Source organism: Coptis chinensis, chromosome 5 (assembly GCF_015680905.1).
Source record: "Coptis chinensis isolate HL-2020 chromosome 5, ASM1568090v1, whole genome shotgun sequence".
NCBI lineage: Eukaryota > Viridiplantae > Streptophyta > Magnoliopsida > Ranunculales > Ranunculaceae > Coptis > Coptis chinensis.
In genome coordinates this window covers 79,617,706-79,633,627 of record NC_141460.1, presented here as the reverse complement: position 1 = coordinate 79,633,627, position 15,922 = coordinate 79,617,706, and the positions used below count along the sequence as shown (strand labels likewise).

Genomic DNA, 15,922 nt, shown 5'->3' with positions numbered 1-15,922 from the left:
GGAAACAAAACTTAAGAGCAAACTACAAATTCGACTACTGGACCTCAAAAAAGCATATCAACTAGGGAACAAAAGATGCCATTTAACAGATATCAGGAATGATCCCATAGATTAAACCACTAAATAAACAGAGAAACTGACACTCATATATAAGTGTTTAATTGCAAATCTTAGTTGAATCCGTGTCTAAACCAATCAACTTGAACAACAATTTTCAGTAATGAAAAGTGACATGCTATTAACACCCCCCACCCCTTAAGTATAGCGTCCATACTAAATAAAAGCCTACAACAGTTCCTTCTAAAAATTGACATCTTAGCGCTGAGCCGCTGAGTTGGGTTGGCAGCGCCTTTCCTCCAAACTAAATTTCCCAAAACGAAGAACAAAAAACAATACAAAAAATTTCTATAAAAGCATTAAATCAATCAGCTTGACCCAATACAACTGGACTCAGATTGACCAACCAATGAATTGGCAAATAAGAATCTCATGAATCAATTTTGATCGAAACTTATCTATAAAAATATTGTTGCTCAGGTAACCTAGAGGTTCACAGTCCAATACCATAAAGGAAAATAAACACATTTCCAAGAAAGAGAAGAATGTAACCTTGCTCCCTGGATGCGCCATGGCATTGCAGAAGTTTGCATTTTGTTGTTGACCAACAGAGCTGGTGATAGATGTTGAATTTCACCACAGAAGGTCTCACCAACAGATCAATTAAAGACATAATCACTTCAAACATAATAAACAAGTTCTAAAGTAATGGTCAGACTACATAAACCAATATCAATTTCCCAGTTATAAATATATAGCTAAAAAGTCACACTAGTTTTTTTTTTTTATGAACTAACTATTTGCATCAACCAATAAAACACTTCACACTCACAGAATAGATCTGTTGAATGGGGAAGTATATCATAGACGACGTTTGAATGAAGAACAGATCTGTTGAATGAAGAACTTTGACTCTAGATTCTGTGTTCAATCAGGTCTTTTCCCGCTGGTACATAAATCTGCTTGAACACATCTCCGAAGTTTTTGTTTCCCACCATCTCTTCAAAAAACTCGTCATCTTGGATGCTTTCGATTGGGACTTTTCGGTTTATTGCCATGATCTTGACATTTGAGAAAACCAATTCCGACAAAAGATCCTTTGAAGCAAAATTGAAGCAAGAAAATTATCCAAATTCAATATCGGCAAAAATAAAAATCATACCTTTGAAGCAAGAAAATTTGGAGCAGTATCAAGCCAAGCAAAATTGAAGTAGTATTAACCCAAGTGAGCGAGAGAGAGAGAAAAGGGTACCTGCATTGAGAGAGAGGGAGGAGACCTAAGAGTCAGCGGTGGTGAGAGAGAGAGGAGAGAGACTAAATGTTATCTTTTATATTTCGACCGAAATAATAGAGCGCAATTTTTTTTGGTTTCCCTCTTTCGCGAAATTTTCAAAATTTTGATTTGTAACACTTCTCAAACGTTTTTTAAGCGTTAGAAATTAATTCATGAAATTCACCCAAATTAAAGCAACACTTAACAACATTACTAACACTTATATAGCGTTGGCAACTTGGTAACGGTAAATAACCGTTGCAAAGCAAAAAAGGTCTGTGTTGCAAATATCCTATTATGGTGTAGTGGTTCTTGTAATGGACTACTATGTATTGTCAATCAGAACAACACCATCTGCCTATGGAATCTGTCGACTAGGAAATTGGCTCGAATACCTGTCTCGAAGATTTACCTAGTCATACTTGGTAAGTTGGTATACGGTATTACGGTATATATATGGCTTTGGTCACAGTGCAATTGTTAAGGATTACGAGATCATCGAAATTGTGTGCTTTGTCAAGCCCACTCATATTCATCCTTCCGAAGTTGCAGTATATTCACTAAAAAGTAAATTATGGACAAGTATTCCTGACATCCCTTACAGAGTTCGTAGTAAAATGGGAGTACATGTTAATGGTGCACTTCATTGGACGGCAACACACTATACAACACCGGAGAGACACTAGCTTGAACCACTGGACAATACTTATAAGTTAATTAGTCATTGCATTTGACATTGGAGGTCAAAGGTTTTGAGAAGTGTCACAACCGAATGGTCATCATGACAGTGTTCTTGACACTAATGTTGCAATGTTGGATGGGAACCTTTATGCAGTTTATCGATATGAAACAAGTGCTGAATTGTGGGTCATGAAGGACTACGATGTGAGAGAGTCTTGGATGAAGTTGTTTACAATTAAAGAAGATAGTCGAATGGAATTTGTCACCATCATATTTCATGGTACCATCTTTGCTTTCTATTGAAACGTTTGAGAGGGAGTGTTAGTAAGACAATTATTGTACTTTTCTATATTACCTCTATAATTATTTTATTACCCTTTTTAGGGTTTATATTATGATTTTATAAATATAAGTGATGAGCTATCTCATTCACTTCATTTTTCCCTAAATTACTTTCTACAAAATAATAGACGGCATCCATTTTTATATGGCACAAAAGACCATATGAATTAACAAGACTTCTCATAAGTTTTAGAAAGTTCTACCATGCCACAACCTACATAGAGCGCCTGGTCACAGTGCATTGATAATGAAATTTTGTGATAATAACCAGTAACAAATGGGAAAACTTTTATAAGGTAAACATCAGTTTTTTAGATTTCCACCCCCACCAAGTTTGCCAATTAGACTTCAACCCCCAGTTCTTCGATTATTAGACTTCCACCCCCAATTTCACAGCATGACCAAGTCAACTCTCTTTGACTAGATTCCGTCTGTTTCGTGTTTGTACAATGTCAAATCTACCCTTCACCATGTAAAATGTCTAAAATGCCCATGGACTCTTCCAAGACCAAGATCATTCCAATTGCCACGTGTCATCATCTTATCCATTTAATCCAACGTACACCCAAAAAATTCTTAAATGACACCCACTACCCTTGCTTACCAAAATTTACCGAAATACCCTCACTCATGTTTACCTCTTCTTCCACGTGTCATCATCCTAACAGGCATCTTAAGTTAGTAAACCAACATCTCAAACCACTCTATCAGCTTTTCTTTTCAAAGACAATATAATAAAAAATACAACATAACATAAGAACAAAAGTACTGTTCATCTTCTCCATCTCTCCCCCACCTATGTGATAGACGGAGGTTATGTGTATAAATAAATTTAATGATCTATATACTCTAAGTCTCTAATACTCTTTTGTGTTGGTGAATTTGATGTGGATATATGTCACATTCAAACATTCATGTACCTCGCGATCTCGTGTGTATGAGTTGTGAAATTAACGTAGATCTAGGACCAAAAGCACTTACTATCCTGCCTATCCAGTTAGCTAAGACTCTCAAGTCTGAAGTCTCAACTACGTACATATGTGTGAGCCGTTGAGTTGTTCATTCAGTAATTTGCGTCAATCTTCAATCTTCAGCATCATTCATTACGAATTTGGGCCTGAATGTCGCAGTCTGGAGCTAAAGCCCAACTAAATTCTCTGCCAATTTTTTTTATGTAAGCCTACTTCTTAAATCCTTGACATGGATTTGATGATGAAGATGATTGTAGAAGATGAAGAACAATATTTAGGACTATACTGTTCTTGTGTTTTCCTTTTGGTTTGGTGTAATATTATGTTTTACTCATCAATATGCAGTGATAAAGTGGACGAGAAGGGATTGAAAGATCAAAGTGATTTTGATTTAATGGTGTGTGCACTCATTGCCAGTCTCATTCACCCGGTGGATACATAAGTGATGGACCGAATCAAGGCACTGCAACACTAAGAAGAAAACAGGCTTTTGAAACATTTGTGGTATCAAACGCATGCGCCTTGTTGTCCTCACTTTATGCCGTGTTTAGTCACTTTTGTACAAGGCGCTTCCTCAGGAAGGACATCAATTTTTTCATTATGTACTGCTATAAAATCTGCTATGTACGAACTATGAACTATGAAATTCTGCCAAGGACACAATAGATTGTTGGCATGCATGAAAATTCCATAGATATGTGTAAAGAACTGGACTGTGACTGCATGCATCTCTGCAGTAAGTGTTTATTCTATAAAACTAGGACCAAGCTGCGTTAGAGATTAGGTTTGAAGTTTGAACTTGCCTTAGCAACTTGAACTTCTCTACAAGAAGTATCAATACATACTACTGGATAACAACATGAAGACCTTAGGTATGGTGTCTTGAATCCTGATCACACGAACGCAATCTCCACCAAGTCAGCATTCATCACTGTGACCCGAATTCAGAAACACCACCACCAAGTACAAACTATGAAGTTTTGCATCTGCATTAGAACAATTTAGCTTCTTAATAATTAAACAACACGAGTTGTAATGAGAACACTCTTACAAGTTCACTGAATTTTAGACAAACAACAAATCAAAATAGAGAGTCGACAACCCTAACTCACTTCCCCTTCCAGCATCTCTGCATCTCACAATCTGTTGTGCATCCACTGATGAAGTATTCCAGAAGTATTTCAGCTTTCTCATTCCCGAAAATCAATGAAAATGTCACACAAAAGTCAGAAAATTACAAAAGTCCAAGATAACCCAAGACTTTATGCACATTATGGGTAATGAAGTATATATAATACCTGTTTATTAAGAAACTTCTCTAACCTTTATTTCTAGTTCAGTTTTGTATTTCTGAACTCTTTTATGCAGCCCCAACATCATTAGCAACTTTGTATTGAATTTGAACATAGACCTGCAAATGATTGTGTTACTTACTTCAGCTAAGAAGACTACATATGTAGAAGTAGGAATTGAAGTAGGAACCTTCAAATGGGATTCCAGAATAAGTAAAAGGGCTTCGACAAGATTTAGTACTAGAACACATAAAACTGGTTTTCGATTATTAACAAGGTCAACGCCCTGAATTTCGGTATCATAGCTCACAAGTTTGCTTACAATCTTAAAATTATGTTCCACCTTCTTTTCCTGGATAATCCACATATAACCAGTAGTTCTTACAAAACCGACTTCGGTTATGTTCTCAAGAGGAAGAAGGCCAAGAGGGAGTCCAAATTCTTCAAGAAGAGCAATGGCCATTTTTGTGCCCTCTTCATGTCCCTTCTTGACAATTCCTCCTTCCTTCTCTGCCATGTCTGATAACTTTAGTTTGTGTGAGTGTTTACTTTGGAAGATTGATTTACACAATGGGTGAAGGTGCGATCCATTTATACTTTGGAAATAAGTATGTGGACAAATATAAGAGATACCCAATTATTTGGGTTTCATGATTTGGATTGTAACTTGTTTATTTGGTGTGAAATCATTTTAACTTTTGTAGATCATTATCTTGTGAAGAGATGAATTTGAACTTGAAATTCGTTAGTAATCAAGAATTTTGTGGGGGTAGATCATTAAATTTATTTATACACATGACCTCCAACCATCACATAGGTGGGGGAGAGAGAGGGAGAAGATGAACAATACTTTTGTTCTTACATTGTAATTTTTATTATATTGTCTTTGAAAAGAAAAGCTGATAGAGTGGTTTGAGATGTTGGCTTACTAACTTAAGATGACTGTAATGATGATGACACGTGGCAGAAGGGGGGGGTAAACATAAGTGAGGGTAGTTCGGTAATATTTGGTAAGCAAGGGTAGTAGGTGTCATTTAAGAATTTTTTTGGTATACGTTGGATGGATAGGATGATAACACGTGGCAATTTGAATGATTTTGGTCTTAGAAAAGTCAATGGGTATTTTTGACCTTTTACATGGTGAAGAATAGATTTGACATTATACAAGCACAAAACAGACGGAATATAGTCAAAGAGAGTTGACTTGGTCATGTTTTGAAATTGGAGGCGGAAGTAACTGGGAGGTAGTAGTCTAATTGGCAATGTTGGTGGGGGTGGAAGTTTAAAAACTGGGTAAACATTTATAGTATGTAATGTCAATATATCACTTGCTATTGTTTGCGCATGTAATCATAAATACAAACGAAAATATGAATTTTACAGGGGTTTATACAAAATGCTTCAACTCAGGGGTTATACTTTATACAATATATAGCTAGTTGTTCTGTTGTTTACCTTTTAGTCTTTTACACATCGCTTTGCAGCCAATAGTAGCAAAGCAATATTAACATCATCTGTTTTGGTCTTTTGGTTGCACAAATCAGCGCCACAAGGACCTGAACCAATTTCTTTTTCTATGTTGCGACTGAAGAGCAATGTATAAAAAATGCTTATAATTCAGCTTCCCCTGTTAGAGCATTTTGAGTATATTCATTTCATCCATCTTCAGAGAGAGTTGACCTGCTTTGAAGAAAAATTTAATCTCTAGCTCGTACTTCAATTTCACAAACATACCAGAAAATTTTTTGGCTTTCAGAGAAATCTTATTATTCAAGAACTAAATGGTCAAAATTTCCTTTTTGTCGGTTAAATTTCACATTTTTCTTTAAAAACTGTTAAAATGATTTCGGTGTAGGCTTAGTGGGTGTTTGGTTCTCAGTTTTTTCAAAAAATCATTTTTTCTTAAAAAACATTTTTATGAAAAAATATTTATTCTAAAAACAGTTTTTCAATAAGAAGACAAAACTAAAAAAGACAAAATTCCAAAATAATGAACCAAAAAACCCACCCACAATTTCACCAAGGACAATAGTTGACTTTTGTCCCAAAAAAAATAATATTCCCCAGATATGCGCGGTGTCGGTGCATACCACCTTAAATGTTAACTTAGGTGTATGTAGGCATCGGTCGCATACCAAACATCGAAAAAAATGTTATGCATGCAAGTGTTAGTGCATACAGATACTACTTTTTGGACAAAAGTCAACTATTAATCCTTGAGAGGGGAGGTATCTCAAATTGACCAAAAATTATTAAATTCATAATATCATTTATCATCTAGTACCCTTCTCATTTCTAAACATTTTTTAGGAAGAATTTGATCTTCCTCCTTGTCGCCGAAAGGCACCACTTTGCATAAGCTTAACATAGCTTGGAAACAAAGAAAATCCGACCTTCGTTGCAAGTGGTATGACAAGTTATTAGATGTTGAAAAAAAGAGAAATGTGGTTTTGTTAAAAAGGAAGATTAGGAAAAATTTGTTGACATTTATCAATGGTTTCGAGAAAATGGAAAGTTTTCTAGGATGAAGATGAAAAAAATATACAACTAGTAGAAAGGGCTTTATTTTGTGTGATTAAACATGTTTAATTTATATCTTTTGATATAGTCTTATTTTAGTTTAAAGTTTTGTTTTGTGTTTAAATTTCGGATTCCTTTATGTAGAAAAAGATAAATCCTAAAGTCAGTTAAAACAAGGATTTTTTGGGCACCTATGAGATAAAAGGAAGTTTTTGATTCCTGGAAAATGGTAAGAACTATTTTTTGTTATATGTCTTGTTTTTTTTTAAACTAATAAATAATTAGGATATTTACTTGAATATAAATTCTTTCATATGAGGAAATAAAGCGACTTACTAGTGTCAACCCAGATCGGTGGAAAAAGATTTAGATAATGATCCAGTTGTTTTGGTGTGTATTGATTACCATTATCAAAAGTTTATTTTCCTTAAGTAAAATATTTTATGAAGAAAATTTTAATGCTTGATTTAGGTTTGTGTCTTAGTAGGTGGGAGACACCATAACAAACATCTATCAAAAATGGATACAAACTCATACTATATCTCTTGGTAAAACTTGAACATCCCAAACTATACAAAAAATTTGATTAGTTTGGCATACCAAACAATAAGGGTAAAATGAAAATGAATGAGTAAAAATAAAAAAGTCAAGTCTGTCTTTATTAATAATTAAAACGTGAAATCTGGTTTTTCTAGTAGTTATAAGCAAAAAATTGTTTTTATCAATGGTTTCAAAACCCAGTTGTCCTAGACTATGATTAAAATTAGAAATTGAGCCTTTTGGCTTATTTCTTGTTTCAATAAACATGTTTGGTTGTGGTTTTTGTTAAAAGCTATTTTATCAAATCAGATTTCACACTATATTTCTCGATATATTTTGGCATATCGTGGCATAAATCACTAAAGTCTAAAACAAATTTTACCTAATTATCATAAAACAAGTTTTTGGGACCAAAAAGTGTTTTTTGAATGAAAAACTATTTTTTTAAAAAAATAGAAACCAAACACATTTATTTTTTCAAAAAATATTTTTTCACTAATAAATACTTTTTGGCAATAAATAAATTGAATCCAAACACTCCCTTAAGATTAATTTAGCAAAAGTTTACTCACTGAAAATAAGTTACTGAAGAAAATTATTCTTACAAATTTATTTGTGTCTTAGTAGGTGGGAGACACAATAACTACCTATCAAATATTGATACAAACTCAACGAAAACTTGAACTCCTACTAAACTATACAAATATTTGATTAGTTTGGCCTCTATGCAATAATAGCAAATGAAAATGAATGACAAAAAATGATGTGTTATCTTTACGTCTCCTTAATGGATATTCTTGAAATTAGCAGAATATGATCTAATTCGACAACAGTTATAGTGAGAGATCCAACCAATTTAAAGTAGCTAAAACAATATCATATCGTAGGCTACATAAACCAAAACAAAAAAGTACCATTCATTATTCACGTAGATCGTAGTACTAGACCATGGAAAACTCCGTAAGAAAGCAACTCAAGTGAAGTCTATGTAAATAAAAGACAACCAAATTCTAACAGAAAATAAAAGACAACCAAAAACAAAAACTCAAGCATGTAAACTTTAGCCAGACACTTCATTTTGTCTCACTAATGACATATCAAACTACACTAAGAGGGGCAAGAGGTGACTGAAGAGGAGTCTGAACTGGTCTTGCAGGAGGAGCTGATGTAGTGTTGCAGTAGCCAACAAGTATATCACCCTCTTGGGATGTAAAACCAAGTGAAGTAAGCATACTAGGCCAACAATCGCGAGTAATTATACGAATTGCGCGGCAACAGTCAGTGCCTAGATAGGAATCACCATCCATTAAGAAAAGAATAATCTCGCTGGTACAAGATTTCAGCTGCAATAAAGCGTTCCAGCAATCTCCCACACCCTCTCCATAAAGCCTAGACTTAAGGTTGTACCCTTGCCTAAACGGCAGCTTGTTGGTTGACGCAGTAATAGCTCCGATGATGCATGAAATTGTTAGTAGAAGAGCAAAGTTTTTGAAAGCCATGAATATAGATCAAATGAGTTAAAGACAAAAGTGTGTGAAGAATGTGATTTTGGATTGTTGAATTTATAGTGAAGAAAATGAAGATGAAAAGACATCCGTTTTAATGAAAATAAGTTGCATGTCTCTCTAAGTCTCCAATTACGTACAAATTTTAAGTTACAAATTATACATCTCCCTCTCTTGCAAAGCCATTTAATGAATAACAAAACTAGAAGTGGCATCTAAAGTAGGATGTTGACTTATTTAGTAGTTTCTTTAGCTACATGCAGAACTAACACAAATCGTCACATCCAGATACGTATTGTTTCAATTAAAATTTCAAAATTTGATGAGGTAAAGATTTTGCTACTAATTACTTGAACGCCTATGTGTGCTCGGAACTCATGGCATGGACAGCCACTGAACCCTGCCCCTTTAACACATTTCATATATATATATGGACTGGTTAGTATCCTGGCCTAAAGCTAGAGAGAAGGTTTTGGTGCTAATAAGTTGGGGAGTTTGACACCTTACACATTAATTTGGGCATTATGTGGAAATCTATAAATACTAGAATTTTCAGGAACAAAGTGATTAATTAATGCTGAAAGAACTTGTGGCCGGCGTTGAGGCTTTCTTGCGGTTTTGGCTACATCAACACCTCATATGTGGAAGAACTACTGATACAGAGACTTGGTTCTCACTTAGCAAGGATTAAAAGTAGTAAAGTCTAATATTTTTTGATCGGTTTTCGATCTTTATGTGGATATATGACTCTTTGGTGAGTTTCTTTTGTCCTCTTGACGTACTGTAAGTCTGTAGCATTTGTCTATGCTGCTGGTGGCCTTCTCTCGCCAATGCGGTCTCTGGTGGCATTGCTTCTGTGAAGCTTCTCTTACTGAAAATAAAATTCAAATCTTCTGTTTTCAGAAACCATTATAGGCTTTTTCTTGAAGGAGTGCAACATGACATTTTTAGCCAGCTCTATTATTATCGATTTGCTAGAAACAGGGAACTCTGTAACAGGCATACAGCCATAGTTCATGGTTCTGAAATCTCATTTAAATGAAGAAGACTAGCTTTCCCAGTAATCATTTTAACTTTTTCAATTGGGAAATGAAGAATAAAAAACAACAATGTAGTATCAGATTAACTGACTTTCTTTCACTTTTCGGAAATACGTATCAGCTTAACTTATTTAGGAATATCATTGAGCAGAATATATTACACATGTAGAGTGAATACGGATCTAAGTAGTGCTTGTGGTTATTTATTTTCTTTATTAGTAGAATCATATGCAAATACAGTAGCCTTGAAGTTCATGTGCATAAACCATATCAAAATAAGCTGCAACATCATGGCATTACTAAAAATAAACTATAAGAATTATTTAATAAATTACTAAATTAGTATTATTGAAGGTTTTATTATAAAGGTTTGATTGAAATTGAAATGGTTATAGTTTTGTCGCAATGAAGTTTCTAAGTGAGAGCGTGCTAGTTGTCCATGGCAAGAACTTTGGAGGTTGTTCCAGAGCTCTTGAGTTTCATCTCATACATGGATATATGCTTAGTTTTGTGTATCCATTCATGTTTTATGCGTATGCATATATTATTTTATTTTGGATTTTATGAAAATATTGTGGAATGTGTTGTCTGTAGTGGGAACGTTGTAGAATATTTGTCGAAAATGGTAAGATCTAAGGATATAGGATGGGATCATTGTACAAGGGTAGCAGGTTTGAAAAATCACTTTGAGTGCAATTACTGCAAAAAAATCATTAAAGGAGGTGGCATCACTCATCTTAAACAATATTTGGCGGGTGGATATGAAGATGTGGAAAAATGTGTTAAAGTACTTGGTGAAGCGAGGGTCATAATGAGAGATTTTTTGTTAGGGAAGAAACAAGAGAAATATGATAAAAGAAGGGTTGACAGAGATAATAGAAACTATGTGCAATCCTACTATTGTTGATTCAGAAAGTGGGGATGATGTACAAGTCCGTTATACAAGAACTCAATCAAGAAGAGAACAATCTTCTTATCGTGGTTCTGGGCAAGACACTGTGGCACATGGAAAAAAGTTTACATCCTCAGTTGATGGCACATTGCATGACTTCTATCCTTCTCATAAGAGAACTCATTCTAAGGATGTTGACTTTGATGCCTTTAGACATCAAGATGCAAGGCAACCGTCTGTGAAACATATTATTAACAGGGGATTTGGTGATCAGTTAAAAGACTTGGTATCAAAGTTTGCTCTATGGGCAGGGATTGCCCTACATGTTGTGTGTAAAAATCCTTTCTACCAGCCTATGATAGATGAGGCAGCAAGGGTAGGAATTGGGGTGCAGGGTCCTTCTCTCCATGAGTTAATGCATAAATATTTGAAGAAAAATGTTGATGAATTGAAAGCTTACATTGATGGAATGAAAAGGAAGTGGAAGCAATATGGAGTCACAGTTATGTGTGATGGTTGGACAGGGACCACTAGGAAGAATATCATGAACTTTATGATATATTGTGATGGCCAGACCGTCTTCCACATCTCAAAGGAGGTGTCAGGGCATTGTAAAGACCATATTTTCATACTTGCACATATGAAGGAGGTGATTAATATGATAGGGAAAGAGTATGTTGTTCAAGTTGTTACAGACAATGGGAGCAACTACAAGAAAGCTGGAGAAGTGCTTATGCCTTTTTGGATGCAAATGGTTCCTTTGGTACACTAGCCGCTATGCATGGCAGGAGTTCAACTCAACCAGGTAAGCGTGTAGGTTTTAAATAAAAATTGTGGTGTTTAGCTTTGTATTAAAGCTTTACTAAAATCATGTAAATGAATATATGCAGCTGATTGGTGGTTTTCATATGGGAAGGATGCACCTAATCTCAGGGAGGTAGCCATTCGAGTTTTATCTCAAACGTGTTCGTCATCTGTATGTGAGCGAAACTGGAGCACATTTGGGATGATCCATTTGAAGAAAAGGAACACCATGAATGATGAAACTCTGCATGACTTTGTTTATGTGCATTACAACTTGAGATTGAAGATAAAACACTTGAAAAGAGTAAAGGAGCAAGATGACCCGATTGATCTACATCATTACTTTGCTGAGTCTGAAGCCGAGGACCCTTTGTTCGAGTGGATTAGAAATCCCCCTCCACTACCCGACTTAGATAGTGAGGACGGGTTACCTGACCCTCTCATTGCACAGATGTTAGGAGAGGATATAAGGAACCACACACCCCTACCAAATCGGCATGGCTTTGATTGGGAAGAAGAAGAACAACCACCTAATGACACCATTGGAGATTATCATGATTACACTAATGATGAAGTATTTAATTCCGATGGAGAACCAGATAATAATATCATTGGTGATTCAAGTGATGATAATGGTGGTGGTGGTGGTACTAGGGGTGGTGGTGGTGGTGGGCAAGGCGGTGATATGGATGTTGGTGGGGAGGGTGATGATGATGATGGTGGTGGTGGTGGTGGTGGTGGTGGTGGTGGTGGTGGTGGTGGTGGATGCATATCAATTGCTAAGGATGCGGGGATCAGATTTTGACCCTTCGATGGTGATGGTGATGGTGAGAGGCGCATGGAAGGAACTAGACGAGTTTCTGGGAGTCGCCAGAGAACTAGGAGAGCACAACCCGGTGGAGCAAGTGATACTTCTTCTTATTATGGGAACTACTCGGGTGAAAGTAGTGCTACCTCTTCCTATTATTGTTATCCTTCTGGGCAAGAGAGCGAGCCATATCATTCCCCTTCTGGTCAAGAGATCGAGTCATATCATTTCCAACCACATCAGGAGATGGGCCACCAGTATGCAATGTTTGAGGTATTTATAAAGTTTATTTCCAAGTTTGTTTACATTTCAAATCATTTATTTTTCTAATAGACCAATACTTGATTTAGATTTTTCTTAGGAGCCTTCGTCTAGTGAGTCGGGTTTTGTGAAGGTAGGAGAAATTTGGGCTTCGACTGCTGTTGTTCAATACGATGGGTATCCCATCATTGGGTACCTACTTCAGATGGGCACCTACCTTACTCAAAATTCTTATGATCAATATGTGTATAATTATAACTGGGCGTTCATGAAAACTATGAGTTGGGAGCAATATTGCACTCAATTAATTTATTCTCAGATGAAAGCTCATAACTATGTATTATGAGATTTGTGTTAGTTTAAACTATGCTTCTAATTAGACTTTTGAACTTGGGATTATGTTCTAATTGATGTTGGGAGACATTTGGACTTGGACTTTTGAAGACATTTGGGTTGTAATAATTTTTCATATCTTAGACTTCTTTGTTATTTTGTAACTTTGTATTTTAGGTTACGTATGTTTGTATGTTTGGCTATATATGTTTGTTAGTATAGTAAATAGTTTAGTATTTTGTATTTTGTATGAATTTATGACAGGTTTATAGCGTGTAACGTGAAATTTACAGGGTAGACTATGTTGGAAGTTTTTGTGGCTATGCATGTATGTATGATTGTATGTTTGTTAGGCTAAGTCCAATGGTTTGGTGCAACAAAACACCAAACCACAATAGCACAGTGGATACCGTTAGTTGGATAGCGAAATCAAACCCAATGGTTTATTTTTTCAGCCGCCAATGATACTGGCGTGCAGGCCAAAATATTAAATATCGTTATTTAAATATCGACTTTAAATACATCAAATTTCTAACCGCCACTGGCTATGGCGTACAGAGGATACGCTATCGCGTTAAAAGTGACTGCATAAATAGAGAAATTTATAACGATAGTGTTGGCGGTATAACGTTTTAACGTACCATTGGATCACATTTTACACGAAATTTGGTGTTTTGCCGCACTATTGGACTTAGCCTTAGTTTATGACGCATATGAATTTATGACAGGTTTATGAAGTATAATGTAAAATTTACAAGGGAGACTATGTCGAATTTTTTTGAGTGTTTTATTAACTTTATGGTTATTTTGAGCCTTCAAATGTTGTAAACTAATTTTCAAAAAATTTGGAAGTCGCTTGGGAAAAAAATGGACCTAAGAGTCTAAAACATGAAAAAAAAAAAATGACTTGACTACTTGGTAATTTGTATTTTTTTTTTTTTTTTTGTTGGTTAAAATTTAACCAACAAATTGATTTGCAATTTAATTAAAATTCCATTGAATATTTATTTATTTAAAATTAATTGCTCATGTATTTTTATTTCATTTTCATTTTTATTTAATGTTTAAATGAACATAAAATGATAAAAGATGAATAAAAAACATTTTAATTCCGGCCATGTATAATTTTCCGGTGAAAATGAGGACCTTGCAGATTTCGATACATCACCCGGAATTCCGAGTGGAATTCTGGTTTTTCAATTTGTTGGAATTCCGATGATTTCGGAATCGTGAACTATGGCTGTATCATAGATTCATACTCAGTATGTTTGACTCACAACTCACAAGTTTTAGATCTAGAATTTTTCAAGTATATTTTTCAATGAAACAAAAACGAATCGAATCGAGTCACAACAATGAAACAGAAACGAATGAGTCACAACAATGAAACAGAAACGAATCGAGGGTTTAGACTCGTATATTTTTCGTATTTAGATTTTTCAAAATTTAAATGGAAAAAAATAAATTCTTACCTTTTAGATTTAGAATTTGGAAACTAGAAAATATCCACATCATCCATGCTCCGATTACTCTGGTGAATAGTTTTTTGGGAGAGAAATTTTTTGAGTGAACTGTTCGGTATTGTCGAATACTATAGAATTTGAGATGTATTCGGGTAGTTTTCGTTATTTGCTGTTGAATAATAAGTTATTTACCGAAAATGCCACAAGCGATACATTCCGGATTAATTCATTTCGATGCCGTTTCGTTTTTTTGAAAAACCAAAATATCTACCGGAATTCCAACGTTTCGTTCGGAATCGTAAACACTGGTAACAGTACTTTCATAAACACTGGATAAGAAGACTGCATTCGCAAATTTTTCATACAATAACCGAGTGCGAGCTGGATCACGATATGCTGAGCCGCTGAAGACTGCATTCGCAAATTTAATATGTCATAACGTTGTAAAAAGGTTAGAGATTTCTTTGGTAGGCCAAACTATTTAAAATAGAAAATTTATTCTTCGATATATTGAGCAAAAGATTTATATTTTAAAATAGTCAAAAAGTCAAACTCCACGAAATATAAAGTTTTCGATATGCTGAAAAAGGGTTTTATATTCGGTGGACATATCGAAGCAGGCATCCCATCAGAGTCATTTGAGCTACTTTTAGGTGTATTCCCTCGTTCAGACACCCAAGACTTGTAAGCAAGAAGAACATACCCTAATGCACAAAGTGGTACAGACATTTGCAGTTGATGATCCGTGTATTCAACCTTGATGTTAATTCAACGTTTGCTATTAGCGCTAGCTTTGTTTGTTTGATTATTTAATCACTTGGCCCACTGTGCTATGAAGTTGGCTCACTGTTTTATAAATCGTGTTTCTCTATATATTCAATTGTCCATGGCCCACCAGGCCACCAGTATGATACAAAGGTTACAAACTGTAAAACAGATGATGATCTTTAAACTTTAAAGTGATTTGCATATTAGTAGCTAATGTACTAATTATTTATTTGTATGATACATTTATATAATATTGAACTTAGCATCTTTCTAAAACATAGTTTGACACATTTCCTGCTTATATATGTGTTTCCAAGTGTTTCAAAAAATATATTTTGGTTATCCAAAGAAAAAACAGAGAAAGCGTAATTA

General features: G+C 34.9%; 1 protein-coding gene across 1 annotated transcript; it reads right to left on the bottom strand.

Moving 5' to 3' along the window:
• Positions 1-3,669: 3,669 nt before the first annotated feature.
• Positions 3,670-5,417, bottom strand: LOC147499134 (uncharacterized). The gene is made up of 3 exons (XM_086559104.1): positions 4,807-5,417; positions 4,623-4,735; positions 3,670-4,509 (listed from the first exon to the last, which is right to left on the bottom strand). The coding sequence occupies exons 1-2, from the start codon at positions 5,131-5,133 to the stop codon at positions 4,685-4,687; spliced, it is 378 nt and encodes a 125-aa protein (XP_086415230.1). The 5' UTR covers positions 5,134-5,417; the 3' UTR covers positions 3,670-4,509; positions 4,623-4,684.
• Between the last annotated feature and the right edge of the window lie 10,505 nt (positions 5,418-15,922).

Excerpts from the sequence above, each read along its gene's own strand:
- LOC147499134 (XM_086559104.1), bottom strand. The coding sequence starts at position 5,133 with ATGGCAGAGAAGGAAGGAGGAATTGTCAAGAAGGGACATGAAGAGGGC. Across the intron at positions 4,736-4,806 it reads TTCTGGAATCCCATTTGAAG|GTCTATGTTCAAATTCAATA; the intron begins GTTCCTACTTCA and ends AATCATTTGCAG.